Source organism: Salmo salar, chromosome 26 (assembly GCF_965601325.2).
Source record: "Salmo salar chromosome 26, fSalSal1, whole genome shotgun sequence".
Classification (NCBI taxonomy): Eukaryota; Metazoa; Chordata; class Actinopteri; order Salmoniformes; family Salmonidae; genus Salmo; species Salmo salar.
In genome coordinates, this window is record NC_138316.1 from 23,940,582 (window position 1) to 23,961,925 (window position 21,344).

General features: G+C 41.7%; 3 protein-coding genes across 3 annotated transcripts; all 3 read right to left on the reverse strand.

The window, feature by feature from the left end:
• Positions 1 to 2,794: 2,794 nt before the first annotated feature.
• LOC106598784 (uncharacterized) lies at positions 2,795 to 5,278 on the reverse strand. The gene is made up of 6 exons (XM_045708815.2): positions 4,971 to 5,278; positions 4,712 to 4,860; positions 4,029 to 4,218; positions 3,752 to 3,933; positions 3,567 to 3,653; positions 2,795 to 3,463 (listed from the first exon to the last, which is right to left on the reverse strand). Exons 1-6 carry the CDS (start codon positions 5,212 to 5,214, stop codon positions 2,870 to 2,872), a joined length of 1,446 nt encoding a protein of 481 aa, XP_045564771.1. The 5' UTR covers positions 5,215 to 5,278; the 3' UTR covers positions 2,795 to 2,869.
• A 2,323-nt stretch (positions 5,279 to 7,601) lies between these two features.
• Positions 7,602 to 10,091, reverse strand: LOC123730800 (uncharacterized). The gene is made up of 6 exons (XM_045708817.2): positions 9,784 to 10,091; positions 9,525 to 9,673; positions 8,836 to 9,025; positions 8,559 to 8,740; positions 8,374 to 8,460; positions 7,602 to 8,270 (listed from the first exon to the last, which is right to left on the reverse strand). Exons 1-6 carry the CDS (start codon positions 10,025 to 10,027, stop codon positions 7,677 to 7,679), a joined length of 1,446 nt encoding a protein of 481 aa, XP_045564773.1. The 5' UTR covers positions 10,028 to 10,091; the 3' UTR covers positions 7,602 to 7,676.
• Positions 10,092 to 12,675: 2,584 nt separating this feature from the next.
• On the reverse strand, positions 12,676 to 15,100 carry LOC106587446 (uncharacterized). Its single transcript, XM_082969936.1, has 6 exons — positions 14,857 to 15,100; positions 14,691 to 14,746; positions 13,909 to 14,098; positions 13,632 to 13,813; positions 13,447 to 13,533; positions 12,676 to 13,343 (listed from the first exon to the last, which is right to left on the reverse strand). Exons 1-6 carry the CDS (start codon positions 15,098 to 15,100, stop codon positions 12,750 to 12,752), a joined length of 1,353 nt encoding a protein of 450 aa, XP_082826062.1. The 3' UTR covers positions 12,676 to 12,749.
• Positions 15,101 to 21,344: the final 6,244 nt, after the last annotated feature.

The window sequence follows — 21,344 nt, forward strand, 5'->3', positions numbered from 1 at the left end:
AGGAACCAGTAAGTCCAGGTAAGATGACTATAAAATACAGAACTTGTTTTGAACAGAACCAAACAGGGCAGAGGCACACAATGGCATGTTTTAAGGTATAATGTAAACTACCGTAATAGCCTAACTCTTACGTTGCCTTGTGGATTTATTATGGAGAGTCATGGAGATTGAAGCAAGGCAAACACCCCACATATTCATCTTTGTGGATGATGCTGGTTTCAACTTGGCCAAAACACGGCGGCGAGGAAGGAATGTGATTGGAAAAAGAGCCACAGTGGATGTCCCGGGCCAGAGGGGTACCAACATCACAATGTGTGCAGCAATATCCTCTTATGGATTGCTGTTACATAAACCGCTAATTGGGCCTTACAACACCGAGCGTATCATTTCATTCCTGGGTGACCTCTATGGAAGGGTTGTGCCAGGTGAGGAAAGGGTTGCTGTGAGTCAAAATCGGCCAACGTTTGTAATTGTATGGGACAATGTGGCATTTCACCACTCCCGTGCAGTCACAGAGTGGTTTGCAGCCCATCCCAGGATGATGTCACTTTTCCTCTTTACTTACTCTCTATTCCTCAACCCCATAGAGGAATTATTTTCCTCATGGAGGTGGAAGGTTTCATGACCACCATCCACATGATCAAATGTCCCTCCTGGATGCAATGAATGCTGGATGCCTGGACATGTCTGCAGAAGATTGCCAGGGATGGACCAGGCATGCCAAAAGATTCTTTACTAGGTGTATTGCCCAAGATGACATAAGATGTGACGTGTATGAGAACCTGTGGCCAAATGCATAAGACAGGGTTGACTAGTATTGCTACTGCATCTGTATCGGTAGATGGTGTATATACAAATGATTGTATTTTGGAATCCCTCAATGCCATAAAATGACATAAAACATATTGAAGCATATTGCATCATGTCTGATACATTCCTGTAACATATACTGCAGTGAATTCTAAACAGTAGAGAGGTGTCATTCTTGTTTTGTAAAGAAAACATTGTGTAATGCTACCCGTTGTTAGTGTTGTTTAGGTCATTGTTTTATGAGTGACAATGTGTGCTTGTTGGGTGACAACCTTTGCTAGTGTTATGGAAGAACGAGTTGATTTGAGACATGTATGAAGTGTTTTGGTAGTTTTAGGGCATTTTGAACGTGAAATGAACTGCTGTGCCAAGCTGAAAGTTAGTTAGGAGAACTGTGTGAAGAGTTTTGAAAAAGTGACCTAAGTATTGAGAAATGGGTTCTAGCGATTGTAAAAAACTGTAAAATGATGATGTAATCTTTTGTTTCACGGACTTGTTGGAGTTGTGTTTGAGTGTCCAGTGAACCTCATCAATGTTAGTCTCTAGAGGAAAGAAATGGCTTCTCTCAATATCCTTGTAACTAGATCACCGTGATGCCCTGACCACTTCATTTGGATAGGGGACGGTGTGAGCGTGTGTGTGTGTACTTTTGTGTGTGTAGGTGTGTGTACATGCATGTCTTTGTGTACATGCATGTCTGTGTGTAAACCTGGGTGAGAGACACTTTGATCCCCTTATTGGGTAGATTCATATTTGAATTCATAGATGGACACATCTCACCATCCCTCCTACTGTCTCTCCTCTATATCCACCCATTCATCCCCCTCTCTCTTCTCTCCCTCCCCTTTCAGAGTTAATGTGTTCTGCATCTTTTCTAGATTAACAGTCATCAAAAACGTCATGTTTAATTACATACATGTACAGTATCTATGTCATGTTAATTTAATTCCATGTCAACTTTGTCAACAGTATGTTGATGTCAGGCTGATCTTTATTGTGGAGAGTGCACTCATGTACAACTAGGGGGATTCTCAGGTGAAGGACAGCTTGGCTGTAGCCCTAAACGATGTGCTGCTACTACTACTTCTCAGCTCATTATCCATGCATGTAGGCCACTGGAATATGCAGTTCTGGGGAGGCTGTACAGCTGGCGACCGCAGGCATGACAGAGACAGAAAAGTGCAGTTTGACAGAAATCTTACCTGCGAGAATACATCAAATACCTACATTCTCAAAGTGATTTTCTAACGGAGTATTTTTCACCTGGTATTTTAACACTTAATTTAATAGTTTCAAAGCTCTCTATTCTGTCACCATTCAAGGTGATAAAAAGACAAGACCCCGCTCCAGAGTTAACGTACAGGGACTACATCATGATGTGTGAAAACATGAGGCACACACAGTAGGTGTGCTAATCAGTTACTCTGATGACACCAATATGTCCTCCCCTCCTGTAATATAGGCAAAGAAAATGACGTGCTGTAGTATGAGGATGTTCCCATCATCCTTATTTAGGTTGACTTACTTCACCAATCTCCCTGTAATCTGTTGGAAACCCACCAGTAACACAGCACCTTCAGGTGGCCCAGATATGTGGTGATAGGTGGACTCTATTTGATGCATGTGAAACAAAGGTAATTAGGCCCTGAGTTTGCGAGGCATTATTAAAATGCTAAACAGTTTAAGGGCTGGATAACATGACAATCTAAACCTCATCAGGATGTGGGAGGGAAGGACAGAGGGAGAAAATAGAACATGTCTGATTTCGCTATGGGTGAATGTTATTTCATACATTGCAGAATGTAATATGCCTATGGATCATTATTGTCCAAATGAGCTCTATGCTGATGTATTCACTCTCCCCTACCTGTAGTGGTTTGATTGTTCCCTTGGCAGTAATATTTATTATTTTTGGTGAATTCAAACAAATAGGCTTAATCTAAACAAGCTGCTTCACATATCAACAGTAGTGAAAATTTGCTGCAGAAAAAATGTTTTTATTAATTGATCATAGTATTGCTTTTGCTATATTATAATGTTCATTAGGCCAACTGGCTCTTCAGAGATCCAGAGGCAGCTCGGTCTCCACTGTGAACATGGAGTCATAAAGTGCTGCAAGCTCCAGCGGCTTTGCATCCTCATTGGCATTATCAGTAGCAGGGGTAGAGGAGGCAGCCATATCCTTCAGCTCATTGTCATCTTCCTCATCCTCAGCGATGAGGTCTTTCAGGCTGGTCTCACTGATGGATTTCTCTATAGAGGTGTCTTTTAGGGTGGAGATCAAATCTTTAGCAGAGTCATCCTTCACATCCTCATCAGTAGTGATCATGTCCTTAGTGCTCTCAGGGGTCAGTGCCATGTCAGGAGTAGAGGTCTGGGTAATGGAGTCTGATGTGTGAACCTCTGTCATGGTCTCCGATGACTGGGTGGTCACCATGGAGATCTGGCTCTGAGAGGTGGCAGTAGTCTGTGTGTCTGTGTTCATATCTGTTGTCTGTGTTTCCGTCTGTGCCTGTGTCGAAGTGTTGGTAGAGGATGGCTTTCTCTCTGTCCTAGTTGCCATAGACGAGGTGGTCAGAGGGACTCCAGGTAGCTGCCACTCCAGGGGGAGGATGGCCAGGTTCCTAGCCAGGGATAACTGGGAGAGGGAGCTCTACACGGAGGAAAAGCTGGGTTAGGTTGAGGTCAGAGGGGAAACTGTCTGGATGTTTGAATCTCTGTCTGTCCGTATAGTAATTTAGGTTTCAGTAACTTACGTGGGCACGTTGTAGAGTCGGAGAGTCAGGTATTATGTAAATTTCCTCCACAGGGGTCTTCACTTGTCGTGGTGTCCTTCGATTTATCTGCATAAGACAATTGTAACACCCAACAATAATGCAGCATTATGGGAAAGATATTTTGCTCACAGTAAAATATGATACAGCATGTTTGGTTGTCTCACAGAGTTAGGTCTTTGTCCCGAATTAGTTCCCTTGTCTGTTTCTGGTGTTGTACTTCTGGGTTTGTGGTCTTGAGATGATTTCAACAGCTGAACTTCAGTCCGGTCTTTCTCCCTCCCCACCTTTCCATTACTCTTGTGCTTGACCCTTTTGGTTGTAACATCACCTCCAGACAAGTCCGAGCCTGTGTAGATTAGACATTTTGATTTTGAAGACACGTTCTTCCAAGTGGAGCCAGTCTCATTCTATATCTAATCAACAGACACATATAACACTCACCAGTATCAGATGCATTATCTTTGTCCTGGTCCTTTCTACTCTGTCTGTTCTGAGAGGGACGAGTCTTCCTCAGCTTGACTTTCCCACCACAGCAGAAGAGAGTGAACAGCTGCAGGGCTGCCACAGCTGGATGGATGCTCTTCTTCTTCTCTTTCTGATGGGTCTCCTTTGCTTTCTCCTCAGGGGAGACCTCAGGGTCACAATCAGTACATCAGTTAGAAATCTACTGATATTTCAAACTACAATATCAATGTTGAAAATATGTAGCCAATGAGCTCTACCTTGATTAGCAGCACATTTTATTTCATAAGTGTGTTTCCATGTCAAAATGTTACACCATAATAACTAGCGTTAGTGCTGTCCGTGATCATTGGGGGGTCCCTAGCCTAAACCTTAACCCCTACCCTAACCTTAACCCTTACCTTAACCATTTCAATTTCAACATCAATGGGGTAAGAGTTGAGACGTCAGAGTTGGGACGTTCCATGGATTCCGTTTAGACTTTTCCTAATAACTATAACGGCCTACCCCACCCGAAGGGGCATTGTAACATCATCACAGTTGTCAAGCCGTGTCAAAGTATCAAATTCAACACAATATGCTGTGTTTTTCTGATTGTGGTCATTATCAATTGTCAAATGCATTGGTAAATCCTCATTGATTTGCAAGTTTGGATGTCTTACCGAGTTAGGTCTTTGTTTAATGTCTTTTTCTGTTTCCGGTGTCGTTCTGCATTTGTGGTCCTGAGATTTAATACAGTATTTCTCTCCCCTAACCTTTCCTTTACTCTTGTCCTTGATCCTTTTTACGTCACCTGCAGAGTTGTCCAAGCCTGTAAGTGAAACATTTCTAAGACACATGATGTGTTTTTTTTCTCCAAGTGAAGCCTAAATAATTGTACTATGTAGCAGCACTAATCAATATACACCTCCTAACACTCACCAGTATCAGAGTCATTATTGTTGTTCGTATCGTATATCGTTGTTCCCTTTCTCCCCTCACCACTCTGGGAGGGATCAAAGGGTGCTTTCTTCACCTTGACGCAGCTCAGCAGTGTAAACAGCTGAAGAAAGTTCAGAGCTGGAGGGATCCTCTTCTCCTTGGGTTTATCTTTATGTTCCTGGGTCTCCTTTGGTTTCTCCCTAGGGGATACCTCAGGGACAGGGTCACTTAGTCTCTGACCCATGTCACGCCAGGGTAGTGTACTGTTGTAATCAATCAAATCAGTTATTGGTTGAGAGATCGCTCAAATGTAGCTAATGTGCTCTACCTGAGCTTGTCTGACAGTTTTAATGTGGTCCGAGATTATGACATAAGTGTGTTTCCGTGGCAACATGTTACCTCATAATGTTCCCTTATAATAACTAGTGCTCCATCCCTGGTAAAGGGGCATTGTGACATCATCAGGTTAGTTACCTATCCGCATATCCACCCAAAACACTGGAACAGCCTATTTCTAAAGACCTAGTCTGCCTGTATGTCTGTCTGTCTACAGATGAAGGAACTTAATTTAATCAGTCTTTTGTGTCTAAGATTTGTACTGCAGAACAAGAAATTCAAAGTTGTATTGTATTACAAAAGGCTTTGTAAGTTTGTAATTTCCATTTTAAAATTGTTACTGTATCTGTATCGGTAGATGGTGTATATACAAATGATTGTATTTTGGAATCACTCAATGCCATAAAATGACATAAAACATATTGAAGCATATTGCATCATGTCTGATACATTCCTGTAACATATACTGCAGTGAATTCTAAACAGTAGAGTGGTGTCATTCTTGTTTTGTAAAGAAAACATTGTGTAATGCTACCCATTGTTAGTGTTGTTTAGGTCATTGTTTTATGAGTGACAACGTGTGCTTGTTGGGTGACAACCTTTGCTAGTGTTATGGAAGAACGAGTTGATTTGAGACATGTATGAAGTGTTTTGGTAGTTTTAGGGCATTTTGAACGTGAAATGAACTGCTGTGCCAAGCTGAAAGTTAGTTAGGAGAACTGTGTGAAGAGTTTTGAAAAAGTGACCTAAGTATTGAGAAATGGGTTCTAGCGATTGTAAAAAACTGTAAAATGATGATGTAATCTTTTGTTTCACGGACTTGTTGGAGTTGTGTTTGAGTGTCCAGTGAACCTCATCAATGTTAGTCTCTAGAGGAAAGAAATGGTTTCTCTCAATATCCTTGTAACTAGATCACCGTGATGCCCTGACCACTTCATTTGGATAGGGGACTGGGTGTGAGCGTGTGTGTGTGTACTTTTGTGTGTGTAGGTGTGTGTACATGCATGTCTGTGTGTAAACCTGGGTGAGAGACACTTTGATCCCCTTATTGGGTAGATTCATATTTGAATTCATAGATGGACACATCTCACCATCCCTCCTACTGTCTCTCCTCTATATCCACCCATTCATCCCCCTCTCTCTTCTCTCCCTCCCCTTTCAGAGTTAATGTGTTCTGCATCTTTTCTAGATTAACAGTCATCAAAAAAGTCATGTTTAATTACATACATGTACAGTATCTATGTCATGTTAATTTAATTCCATGTCAACTTTGTCAACAGTATGTTGATGTCAGGCTGATCTTTATTGTGGAGAGTGCACTCATGTACAACTAGGGGGATTCTCAGGTGAAGGACAGCTTGGCTGTAGCCCTAAACGATGTGCTGCTACTACTACTTCTCAGCTCATTATCCATGCATGTAGGCCACTGGAATATGCAGCTCTGGGGAGGCTGTACAGCTGGCGACCGCAGGCATGACAGAGACAGAAAAGTGCAGTTTGACAGAAATCTTACCTGCGAGAATACATCAAATACCTATATTCTCAAAGTGATTTTCTAACGGAGTATTTTTCACCTGGTATTTTAACACTTAATTTAATAGTTTCAAAGCTCTCTATTCTGTCACCATTCAAGGTGATAAAAAGACAAGACCCCGCTCCAGAGTTAACGTACAGGGACTACATCATGATGTGTGAAAACATGAGGCACACACAGTATGTGTGCTAATCAGTTACTCTGATGACACCAATATGTCCTCCCCTCCTGTAATATAGGCAAAGAAAATGACGTGCTGTAGTATGAGGATGTTCCCATCATCCTTATTTAGGTTGACTTACTTCACCAATCTCCCTGTAATCTGTTGGAAACCCACCAGTAACACAGCACCTTCAGGTGGCCCAGATATGTGGTGATAGGTGGACTCTATTTGATGCATGTGAAACAAAGGTAATTAGGCCCTGAGTTTGCGAGGCATTATTAAAATGCTAAACAGTTTAAGGGCTGGATAACATGACAATCTAAACCTCATCAGGATGTGGGAGGGAAGGACAGAGGGAGAAAATAGAACATGTCTGATTTCGCTATGGGTGAATGTTATTTCATACATTACAGAATGTAATATGCCTATAGATCATTATTGTCCAAATGAGCTCTATGCTGATGTATTCACTCTCCCCTACCTGTAGTGGTTTGATTGTTCCCTTGGCAGTGATATTTATTATTTTTGGTGAATTCAAACAAATAGGCTTAATCTAAACAAGCTGCTTCACATATCAACAGTAGTGAAAATTTGCTGCAGAAAAAATGTTTTTATTAATTGATCATAGTATTGCTTTTGCTATATTATAATGTTCATTAGGCCAACTGGCTCTTCAGAGATCCAGAGGCAGCTCGGTCTCCACTGTGAACATGGAGTCATAAAGTGCTGCAAGCTCCAGCGGCTTTGCATCCTCATTGGCATTATCAGTAGCAGGGGTAGAGGAGGCAGCCATATCCTTCAGCTCATTGTCATCTTCCTCATCCTCAGCGATGAGGTCTTTCAGGCTGGTCTCACTGATGGATTTCTCTGTAGAGGTGTCTTTTAGGGTGGAGATCAAATCTTTAGCAGAGTCATCCTTCACATCCTCATCAGTAGTGATCATGTCCTTAGTGCTCTCAGGGGTCAGTGCCATGTCAGGAGTAGAGGTCTGGGTAATGGAGTCTGATGTGTGAACCTCTGTCATGGTCTCCGATGACTGGGTGGTCACCATGGAGATCTGGCTCTGAGAGGTGGCAGTAGTCTGTGTGTCTGTGTTCATATCTGTTGTCTGTGTTTCCGTCTGTGCCTGTGTCGAAGTGTTGGTAGAGGATGGCTTTCTCTCTGTCCTAGTTGCCATAGACGAGGTGGTCAGAGGGACTCCAGGTAGCTGCCACTCCAGGGGGAGGATGGCCAGGTTCCTAGCCAGGGATAACTGGGAGAGGGAGCTCTACACGGAGGAAAAGCTGGGTTAGGTTGAGGTCAGAGGGGAAACTGTCTGGATGTTTGAATCTCTGTCTGTCCGTATAGTAATTTAGGTTTCAGTAACTTACGTGGGCACGTTGTAGAGTCGGAGAGTCAGGTATTATGTAAATTTCCTCCACAGGGGTCTTCACTTGTCGTGGTGTCCTTCGATTTATCTGCATAAGACAATTGTAACACCCAACAATAATGCAGCATTATGGGAAAGATATTTTGCTCACAGTAAAATATGATACAGCATGTTTGGTTGTCTCACAGAGTTAGGTCTTTGTCCCGAATTAGTTCCCTTGTCTGTTTCTGGTGTTGTACTTCTGGGTTTGTGGTCTTGAGATGATTTCAACAGCTGAACTTCAGTCCGGTCTTTCTCCCTCCCCACCTTTCCATTACTCTTGTGCTTGACCCTTTTGGTTGTAACATCACCTCCAGACAAGTCCGAGCCTGTGTAGATTAGACATTTTGATTTTGAAGACACGTTCTTCCAAGTGGAGCCAGTCTCATTCTATATCTAATCAACAGACACATATAACACTCACCAGTATCAGATGCATTATCTTTGTCCTGGTCCTTTCTACTCTGTCTGTTCTGAGAGGGACGAGTCTTCCTCAGCTTGACTTTCCCACCACAGCAGAAGAGAGTGAACAGCTGCAGGGCTGCCACAGCTGGATGGATGCTCTTCTTCTTCTCTTTCTGATGGGTCTCCTTTGCTTTCTCCTCAGGGGAGACCTCAGGGTCACAATCAGTACATCAGTTAGAAATCTACTGATATTTCAAACTACATTATCAATGTTGAAAATATGTAGCCAATGAGCTCTACCTTGATTAGCAGCAAATTTTATTTCATAAGTGTGTTTCCATGTCGAAATGTTACACCATAATAACTAGCGTTAGTGCTGTCCGTGATCCTTGGGGGGTCCCTAGCCTAAACCCTAACCTTAACCCCTACCCTAACCTTAACCCTTACCTTAACCATTTCAATTTCAACATCAATGGGGTAAGAGTTGAGACGTCAGAGTTGGGACGTTCCATGGATTCCGTTTAGACTTTTCCTAATAACTATAACGGCCTACCCCACCCGAAGGGGCATTGTAACATCATCACAGTTGTCAAGCCGTGTCAAAGTATCAAATTCAACACAATATGCTGTGTTTTTCTGATTGTGGTCATTATCAATTGTCAAATGCATTGGTAAATCCTCATTGATTTGCAAGTTTGGATGTCTTACCGAGTTAGGTCTTTGTTTAATGTCTTTTTCTGTTTCCGGTGTCGTTCTGCATTTGTGGTCCTGAGATTTAATACAGTATTTCTCTCCCCTAACCTTTCCTTTACTCTTGTCCTTGATCCTTTTTACGTCACCTGCAGAGTTGTCCAAGCCTGTAAGTGAAACATTTCTAAGACACATGATGTGTTTTTTTTCTCCAAGTGAAGCCTAAATAATTGTACTATGTAGCAGCACTAATCAATATACACCTCCTAACACTCACCAGTATCAGAGTCATTATTGTTGTTCGTATCGTATATCGTTGTTCCCTTTCTCCCCTCACCACTCTGGGAGGGATCAAAGGGTGCTTTCTTCACCTTGACGCAGCTCAGCAGTGTAAACAGCTGAAGAAAGTTCAGAGCTGGAGGGATCCTCTTCTCCTTGGGTTTATCTTTATGTTCCTGGGTCTCCTTTGGTTTCTCCCTAGGGGATACCTCAGGGACAGGGTCACTTAGTCTCTGACCCATGTCACGCCAGGGTAGTGTACTGTTGTAATCAATCAAATCAGTTATTGGTTGAGAGATCGCTCAAATGTAGCTAATGTGCTCTACCTGAGCTTGTCTGACAGTTTTAATGTGGTCCGAGATTATGACATAAGTGTGTTTCCGTGGCAACATGTTACCTCATAATGTTCCCTTATAATAACTAGTGCTCCATCCCTGGTAAAGGGGCATTGTGACATCATCAGGTTAGTTACCTATCCGCATATCCACCCAAAACACTGGAACAGCCTATTTCTATAGACCTAGTCTGCCTGTATGTCTGTCTGTCTATAGATGAAGGATCTTAATTTAATCAGTCTTTTGTTTCTAAGATTTGTACTGCAGAACAAGAAATTCAAAGTTGTATTGTATTACAAAAGGCTTTGTAAGTTTGTAATTTCCATTTTAAAATTGCTACTGTATCTGTATCGGTAGATGGTGTATATCGAAATGATTGTATTTTGGAATCACTCAATGCCATAAAATGCCATAAAACATATTGAAGCATATTGCATCATGTCTGATACATTCGTGTAACATATACTGCAGTGAATTCTAAACAGTAGAGAGGTGTCATTCTTGTTTTGTAAAGAAAACATTGTGTAATGCTACCCGTTGTTAGTGTTGTTTAGGTCATTGTTTTATGAGTGACAACGTGTGCTTGTTGGGTGACAACCTTTGCTAGTGTTATGGAAGAACGAGTTGATTTGAGACATGTATGAAGTGTTTTGGTAGTTTTAGGGCATTTTGAAAGTGAAATGAACTGCTGTGTCAAGCTGAAAGTTAGTTAGGAGAACTGTGTGAAGAGTTTTGAAAAAGTGACCTAAGTATTGAGAAATGGGTTCTAGCGATTGTAAAAAACTGTAAAATGATGATGTAATCTTTTGTTTCACGGACTTGTTGGAGTTGTGTTTGAGTGTCCAGTGAACCTCATCTATGTTAGTCCCTAGAGGAAAGAAATGGCTTCTCTCAATATCCTTGTAACTAGATCACCGTGATGCCCTGACCACTTCATTTGGATAGGGGACTGGGTGTGAGCGTGTGTGTGTGTACTTTTGTGTGTGTAGGTGTGTGTACATGCATGTCTTTGTGTACGTGCATGTGTAACCGATGTGAAATGGCTAGTTAGTTAGCGGTGGTGCGCGCTAATAGCGTTTCAATCGGTGACGTCACTCGCTCTGAGACTTGAAGTAGGGTTTCCCCTTGCGTTGCAAGGGCCGGGGCTTTTGTGGCGCGATGGGTAACGATGCTTCGTGCGGTGTCAGTTGTTGATGTGTGCAAGGGTCCCTGGTTTGAGCCCAGGTTGGGGCGAAGAGAGGGACGGAACCTACACTGTTACACATGTCTGTTTGTAAACCTGGGTGAGAGACACTTTGATCCCCTTATTGGGTAGATTCATATTTGAATTCATAGATGGACACATCTCACCATCCCTCCTACTGTCTCTCCTCTATATCCACCCATTCATCCCCCTCTCTCTTCTCTCCCTCCCCTTTCAGAGTTAATGTGTTCTGCATCTTTTCTAGATTAACAGTCATCAAAAACGTCATGTTTAATTACATACATGTACAGTATCTATGTCATGTTAATTTAATTCCATGTCAACTTTGTCAACAGTATGTTGATGTCAGGCTGATCTTTATTGTGGAGAGTGCACTCATGTACAACTAAGGGGATTCTCAGGTGAAGGACAGCTTGGCTGTAGCCCTAAACGATGTGCTGCTACTACTACTTCTCAGCTCATTATCCATGCATGTAGGCCACTGGAATATGCAGCTCTGGGGAGGCTGTACAGCTGGCGACCGCAGGCATGACAGAGACAGAAAAGTGCAGTTTGACAGAAATCTTACCTGCGAGAATACATCAAATACCTACATTCTCAAAGTGATTTTCTAACGGAGTATTTTTCACCTGGTATTTTAACACTTAATTTAATAGTTTCAAAGCTCTCTATTCTGTCACCATTCAAGGTGATAAAAAGACAAGACCCCGCTCCAGAGTTAACGTACAGGGACTACATCATGATGTGTGAAAACATGAGGCACACACAGTATGTGTGCTAATCAGTTACTCTGATGACACCAATATGTCCTCCCCTCCTGTAATATAGGATAAGAAAATGACGTGCTGTAGTATGAGGATGTTCCCATCATCCTTATTTAGGTTGACTTACTTCACCAATCTCCCTGTAATCTGTTGGAAACCCACCAGTAACACAGCACCTTCAGGTGGCCCAGATATGTGGTGATAGGTGGACTCTATTTGATGCATGTGAAACAAAGGTAATTAGGCCCTGAGTTTGCGAGGTGTTATTAAAATGCTAAACAGTTTAAGGGCTGGATAACATGACAATCTAAACCTCATCAGGATGTGGGAGGGAAGGACAGAGGGAGAAAATAGAACATGTCTGATTTCGCTATGGGTGAATGTTATTTCATACATTACAGAATGTAATATGCCTATGGATCATTATTGTCCAAATGAGCTCTATGCTGATGTATTCACTCGCCCCTACCAATAGTGGTTTGATTGTTCCCTTGGCAGTGATATTTATTATTTTTGGTGAATTCAAACAAATAGGCTTAATCTAAACAAGCTGCTTCACATATCAACAGTAGTGAAAATTTGCTGCAGAAAAAATCTTTTTATTAATTGATCATAGTATTGCTTTTGCTATATTATAATGTTCATTAGGCCAACTGGCTCTTCAGAGATCCAGAGGCAGCTCGGTCTCCACTGTGAACATGGAGTCATAAAGTGCTGCAAGCTCCAGCGGCTTTGCATCCTCATTGGCATTATCAGTAGCAGGGGTAGAGGAGGCAGCCATATCCTTCAGCTCATTGTCATCTTCCTCATCCTCAGCGATGAGGTCTTTCAGGCTGGTCTCACTGATGGATTTCTCTATAGAGGTGTCTTTTAGGGTGGAGATCAAATCTTTAGCAGAGTCATCCTTCACATCCTCATCAGTAGTGATCATGTCCTTAGTGCTCTCAGGGGTCAGTGCCATGTCAGGAGTAGAGGTCTGGGTAATGGAGTCTGATGTGTGAACCTCTGTCATGGTCTCCGATGACTGGGTGGTCACCATGGAGATCTGGCTCTGAGAGGTGGCAGTAGTCTGTGTGTCTGTGTTCATATCTGTTGTCTGTGTTTCCGTCTGTGCCTGTGTCGAAGTGTTGGTAGAGGATGGCTTTCTCTCTGTCCTAGTTGCCATAGACGAGGTGGTCAGAGGGACTCCAGGTAGCTGCCACTCCAGGGGGAGGATGGCCAGGTTCCTAGCCAGGGATAACTGGGAGAGGGAGCTCTACACGGAGGAAAAGCTGGGTTAGGTTGAGGTCAGAGGGGAAACTGTCTGGATGTTTGAATCTCTGTCTGTCCGTATAGTAATTTAGGTTTCAGTAACTTACGTGGGCACGTTGTAGAGTCGGAGAGTCAGGTATTATGTAAATTTCCTCCACAGGGGTCTTCACTTGTCGTGGTGTCCTTCGATTTATCTGCATAAGACAATTGTAACACCCAACAATAATGCAGCATTATGGGAAAGATATTTTGCTCACAGTAAAATATGATACAGCATGTTTGGTTGTCTCACAGAGTTAGGTCTTTGTCCCGAATTAGTTCCCTTGTCTGTTTCTGGTGTTGTACTTCTGGGTTTGTGGTCTTGAGATGATTTCAACAGCTGAACTTCAGTCCGGTCTTTCTCCCTCCCCACCTTTCCATTACTCTTGTGCTTGACCCTTTTGGTTGTAACATCACCTCCAGACAAGTCCGAGCCTGTGTAGATTAGACATTTTGATTTTGAAGACACGTTCTTCCAAGTGGAGCCAGTCTCATTCTATATCTAATCAACAGACACATATAACACTCACCAGTATCAGATGCATTATCTTTGTCCTGGTCCTTTCTACTCTGTCTGTTCTGAGAGGGACGAGTCTTCCTCAGCTTGACTTTCCCACCACAGCAGAAGAGAGTGAACAGCTGCAGGGCTGCCACAGCTGGATGGATGCTCTTCTTCTTCTCTTTCTGATGGGTCTCCTTTGCTTTCTCCTCAGGGGAGACCTCAGGGTCACAATCAGTACATCAGTTAGAAATCTACTGATATTTCAAACTACAATATCAATGTTGAAAATATGTAGCCAATGAGCTCTACCTTGATTAGCAGCACATTTTATTTCATAAGTGTGTTTCCATGTCAAAATGTTACACCATAATAACTAGCGTTAGTGCTGTCCGTGATCCTTGGGGGGTCCCTAGCCTAAACCCTAACCTTAACCCCTACCCTATCCTTAACCCTTACCTTAACCATTTCAATTTCAACATCAATGGGGTAAGAGTTGAGACGTCAGAGTTAGGACGTTCCATGGATTCCGTTTAGACTTTTCCTAATAACTATTACGGCCTACCCCACCCGAAGGGGCATTGTAACGTCATCACATTTGTCAAGCCGTGTCAAAGTATCAAATTCAACACAATATGCTGTGTTTTTCTGATTGTGGTCATTATCAATTGTCAAATGCATTGGTAAATCCTCATTGATTAGCAAGTTTGGATGTCTTACCGAGTTAGGTCTTTGTTTAATGTCTTTTTCTGTTTCCGGTGTCGTTTTGCATTTGTGGTCCTGAGATTTAATACAGTATTTCTCTCCCCTAACCTTTCCTTTACTCTTGTCCTTGATCCTTTTTACGTCACCTGCAGAGTTGTCCAAGCCTGTAAGTGAAACATTTCTAAGACACATGATGTGTTTTTTTTCTCCAAGTGAAGCCTAAATAATTGTACTATGTAGCAGCACTAATCAATATACACCTCCTAACACTCACCAGTATCAGAGTCATTATTGTTGTTCGTATCGTATATCGTTGTTCCCTTTCTCCCCTCACCACTCTGGGAGGGATCAAAGGGTGCTTTCTTCACCTTGACGCAGCTCAGCAGTGTAAACAGCTGAAGAAAGTTCAGAGCTGGAGGGATCCTCTTCTCCTTGGGTTTATCTTTATGTTCCTGGGTCTCCTTTGGTTTCTCCCTAGGGGATACCTCAGGGACAGGGTCACTTAGTCTCTGACCCATGTCACGCCAGGGTAGTGTACTGTTGTAATCAATCAAATCAGTTATTGGTTGAGAGATCGCTCAAATGTAGCTAATGTGCTCTACCTGAGCTTGTCTGACAGTTTTAATGTGGTCCGAGATTATGACATAAGTGTGTTTCCGTGGCAACATGTTACCTCATAATGTTCCCTTATAATAACTAGTGCTCCATCCCTGGTAAAGGGGCATTGTGACATCATCAGGTTAGTTACCTATCCGCATATCCACCCAAAACACTGGAACAGCCTATTTCTATAGACCTAGTCTGCCTGTATGTCTGTCTGTCTACAGATGAAGGATCTTAATTTGATCACTCTTTTGTTTCTAAGATTTGTACTGCAGAACAAGAAATTCAAAGTTGTATTGTATTACAAAAGGCTTTGTAAGTTTGTAATTTCCATTTTAAAATGTCAGACTTGATTTTCCCAAATAAACAATGTATCAACCCCTACAAAGAATCTTACTTAATTATAATCCACATAATAATTCACATTTCCTCTTGCTGCATAATTATTTTCCTGCTGTAGCAAACTGGCTCAAGTTAAGATCCTTTCAACTGTATGTCTCTCTCTCTCTCTTTCCTTCTCTATACCTCTCTCTCTCTCTCTCTCTCTCTGCCTGTACTCATTTTCAACCTCTGCCTTCACCCTATTGCAGCAGTTTATTTTCTCCTCATTTGCCTGCATCATGTTGCAAGGAGAGGGTGGCTGAGCACAGGTCAATCACTCCACAATGAGTATGATTATACAGTTGATTATCAAGTGCCACATTCAACAGACTACTACTGTTGGCAATCAGAATAAATGCTTGTTGTAGTCCAAGAGTCGACTCAGTGAAAACATGCTTGTTGTAGTCCGTGTCGACTCAGTGAATACATGTGGCCCAGTGGGCAAGAGTCATGGCAACACGTCTATTCATACCTCCTCTATGTCTGCACTATTAAAAGCAGATCACCACCACATGTAGTGTAAGACATAGCAAGCCTCCCTGGCTCAGCGTCTGTTAGTGTCAGCTTTTAAGTGCTACATGTCAGCCTGATAATTACTCTATGTGTCATCCTCTGAGGCGATTAGTGATAAAAGCTCACACAACATGATAGGCTAACACCTCTGAAGGCACCTGGATGGATCGCAGTAGTATATGCACTTCACTCAGACCACTAACGATAGGTTTGCAGGTATGCACGCACAAACACACACACACACACACACACACACAGACAGACAGACAGACAGACAGACAGACAGACAGACAGACAGACAGACAGACAGACAGACAGACAGACAGACAGACAGACAGACAGACAGACAGACAGACAGACAGACAGACAGACAGACAGACAGACAGACAGACAGACAGACAGACAGACAGACAGACAGACAGACAGACAGACAGACAGACAGACAGAGACACGTCACACTCACACACCCTATTGTCATACAGTAATGGTTGGTGTAGGTGGACTGCGGGACCATGGGTCATGGTTGTTAACCAGACAAGAGGCGACAGCAGGCTGGCTGTCATAAAGGCGCTCAGAGAGACCTGTGACACTGCGCATACTAATGGTAACTAAATTATTCATCTGTAGCACGGCAACATCCAACAGCAGCGTAGCTAGCTAACGGCCTGGTTTATATCAGTCAGGGATGAGAGGCCTTATCTACATCACAGCAACTCTAACCAACAGCCTGAGTGATGCTATATGCTAAACAGAGGAGAAGAGAGGGATCATGGACAATAGAAAAGAAACAGACTGCAGCTAGCTGAATGTAATGGGGAGCAGATATGGAAGAGGATATTCTACAGTGCAGTAGCACCAGTCTCTGTCTGTTGACAGCACTAGTGGTAGAGGTGATACACGCTCTCTCTTTATGGTGGTCTATGACAATGCCCTGCTTAGCAGTGTTATGTGCTATACAGCATAGTGTATGGCTGTGTAAAAGCCGTATGTTAATGACCTGTGAAGGAGCAGTATTGACGAGCTTTGTTAAAGCAGTAAGACCATGAGATGGTGTGTTTTATACCCCATGGGATGTTAGACCTGAAGTAAAAGGCAATGTCTTGCCTTGATATAATGATACAGTAAAAATCATGGAAGAAAAAATACATTTCCATTGGCCTCCCTAGCTGGGATGAGATAACAGAGATATCATCACTGTGGCAGGTGGAGCGTGAAGAAGCCCCAAATGGCCATGTAAAAATCTTAATCTGTGGTGGACAGGACAGTGGTAGAGTTCATGGAGGTGCTCAGACAGCAGAGCTGGTGTAAAGAATGTGGCATCATACAACGAGATGCAACACTACAACGATGGTACTCTAATTTATTAATGTTTTGTGTGGAGGAAAGTGGTGCTCTCTCCATACAACATGCAACACACACACACACACACACACACACACACACACACACACACACACACACACACCACACACACACACACACACACACACACACACACACAAAGAGAGAGAGAGAGAAAGACAGTTTGTCTGCCCCTGTCATCTGGCGGTCAACTCCATAGAGATCCTATTAAATTACTAAAGGGGCTATAACATAATCCCTCAAAGTTATAGAATGGGGGGATAATGGCAGCCATTTTCATCAGGGAGAAATCCAAACCAGTCTAATTAGAATGAATGGCAGTAGAGGCATCGGTGAGGCATTTCCTGTTTTTACTTCTGCAAGAAAATAAAAGGCATAACAAATATCAGAAATTGTGTTATATAAATTAAATCAAATTGAATGAAATTTTATTGGTCACATACACTTGGTTACAGGATGTTAATGTGAGTGTAGCGAAATGCTTGTACCTCTAGTTCCGTCAGTGCAGTAATATCTAACAAGTAATATCTAACAATTCCCCAACAACTACCCGAAACATACAAATCTAAAGGGATGGAATAAGAATATGAACATATACAGTACCATTCAAAAGTTTGGGGTCACTAAGAAATGTCCTTCTTTTTGAAAGAAAAGCTAATATTTTTGTCCATTAAAATAACATCAAATTGATCAGAAATTCAGTGTCACCATTGTTAATGCTGTAGATGACTATTGTAGCTGGAAACGGCTGATTATTTATGGAATATCTACATAGGCGTACAGAGGAACATTATCAGCAACCATCACTCCTGTGATCCAATGGCACGTTGTGTTAGCTAATCCAAGTTTATCATTTTAAAAGGCTAATTGATCATTAGAAAACCCTTTTGCAATTATGTTAGCACAGCTGAAAACTGTTGCCCTGGTGAAAGAAGCAATAAAACTGGCCTCTTTAGACTAGTTGAGTATCTGGAGCATCAGCATTTGTGGGTTCGATTACAGGCTCAAAAGGGCCAGAAACAAAGCACTTTCTTCTGAAACTCGTCAGTCTATTCTTGTTCTGAGAAATTAAAGCTATTCCATGCGAGAAATTGCCAAGAAACTGAAGATCTCGTACAACGCTGTGTACTAATCCCTTCACAGAACAGCGTAAACTGGCTCTAACCACAATAGAAAGAGGAGTGGGAGACCCCGGTGCACAACTGAGCAAGAGGACAAGTACATTAGAGTGTCTAGTTTGAGAAACAGATCCTCAACTGGCAGCTTCGTTAAATAGTACCCACAAAACACCCGTTTCAACTTCAACAGTAAGGAGGTGACTACGGGATGCTGGCTTTCTAGGCAGAATTGCAAAGAAAAAGCCATATCTCAGACTGGCCAAATGGGATAGGGCAGTTGGAACTCCAGAATATTGTTGTATAATTATAAATACTGTTTATACCAATTTCCGGTATAAATAGCCTCAACAATATATGTAAACAGACCATAAATGTAACAAAATAAAAATGTATTGGAACACTGTGTTTGTTATTATATTATACAATATCAGTACTTGTTGCATTTACAACTTGTCTAAATCCTATCATCAACTGATTTCAGCCAGTGCATAGCTGTGGATTGACTGCTTTGTTTAAATGGGATGTTGGCATATTGGCATATAATTTGAAAAATGTGTGAAATCATTGCTATAAAACTGTCTGGCTATAGCTAACAAACATACAATGCAGATAATCTTCAAATTCATTGTTTTACACTATCTTATCACAGCACTGGCAAATCATGTTTGACCACCTCCCTGACCAAAATGGCTGACCCTTTAGACCGTCATAAGAAGGTTCATAACCATTCTAGAGTTCTAATTCCTAATTCTATTTCCAAAGCATCCTGTAGGTTACACAGAAAGGGGAAATTGCCCTGTTTATAGCGAGCATTGCATCATCATCATCATCTAAATGGTGTCACGCGTCATCTTCTAAGTGTCCCATATGCAGGGGGAGAATGTATTGGCTGATGACCAGTGGTGGAAAAAGTACCCAGTTGTCATACTAAAAGTAAAGATACCTTAATAGAAAATGACTTAAAACCTGTTAGGGCTAGGGGGCAGTATTTGCACAGCCAGATAAAAAAACGTACCCGATTTAATCTGGTTACTACTCCTGCCCAGTAACTAGAATATGCATATAATTGTTTGATTTGGATAGAAAACACCCTAAAGTTTCTAAAACTGTTTGAATGGTGTCTGTGAGTATAACAGAACTCATATGGCAGTCAAAACCCTGAGACAAATCCTGACAGGAAACTGAAATCTGATGTGTGGATATCACTTCAAACATTTGCCATTGAAACACACAGGGGCTTGCGATTCATTTAGATGTCCCCAGTCTTTACAAAGTGGTTTGAGCCTCCTACCACCTCCTACCATCAAAATTGACTGAAAGAGAGGATGTTTACCTTGGTCACAGGGGATGGGCCATTACCATTGTGACGTTGGCGCCCATGGGTACTCTCCCTTTTCGAAACGTTTTGAAAGACAATGCAACCATCCCAATGGAATATTATTGAAGCCCTGGTTGAAAAAGCCCCTAAAGATTTATGTTATACAACGTTTGACATGTTTGAACGAACTTAAATATATTTTTTTTGCTCATTCCTGACGACAAGTCAGACGCACACGGTACATTTTCACTAGCCTTCGGAGCGCGCTAACACTATTGGGACATAAATTATTAACTTTTTTGAACAAAACTACATTTGTTATGGACCTGGGATTCCTAGAAGTGCCTTCTGATAAAGATAATCAAAGGTAAGGGATTATTTACAATAGCATTTTTGATGGTTGATCGTTCCAAGATGGCTCCAACATAGACTTCTTTTCTGGGCATACCATGTCATTTATTGCAAAGTGTGATTTCCCAGTAAAGTTATTTTTAAATCTGGCAAAGAGATGGCATTCAAGACATGTTAATCTATAAGTCTTTGAATGACAATATTACATTTTAACAATGTTTTCGAATAGTAATTTTGTAAATTGTAGCGCTGATCATCGGAAGCATTTGAGGGAAAAGATTTTCTGAACGTCATGCGCCGATGTAAAATGCTGTTTTTATATATAAATATGAACTTTATCGAACAAAAAATGCATGTGTTGTGTAACATGATGTCCTAGGAGTGTCATCTGATGACGGTTGTCAAAGGTTAGTGCTGCATTTAGCTGTGTTTTGGGTATTTGTGATGCATGCTAGTTGCTTTGAAAATGGCTGTGTGATTATTTCTGGCTGTGTACTCTGCTGACATAATCTAATGTTTTGCTTTTGCTGTAAAGCCTTTTTGAAATCGGACAACGTGGTTCGATTCAGGAGAGGTGTATCTATAAAACGGTGTAAAATAGTCATATGTTTGAGAAATTGAAGTTATAGCATTTATGAGGTTTTGCATTTAGCACGACGGGATTCCACTGGCTGTTGATTAGGGTGGGACGCAAGCGTCCCACTGGCCCAGACAGGTTAAGTAAAAGTGAAAGTCACACAGAAAATACTACTTCAGTAAAATTCTAAAAGTATTTGGTTTTAAATATACTTAAGTACCAAAAGTAAATGTAATTGCTAAAATATACCTAAGTATCAAAAGTAAAAGTATAAATCATTTAAAATTCATTATATTAAGCAAACCAGACGGCACCATTTTCTAGTTTTTTATTTTATTTACGGATAGCCAGGGCACACTCCAACACTCAGACATAATTAACAAACAAAGCATGTACTGTATGTTTAGTGAGTCTACCAGATCATAGGCAGTAGGGATGACCAGTGATGTTCTCTAGATAAGTGAGTGAATTGGATCATTTTCCTGTCCTGCTGAGCACTGTATTTTGGGTGTAATGAGTATTTTGGGTGTCAGGGAAAA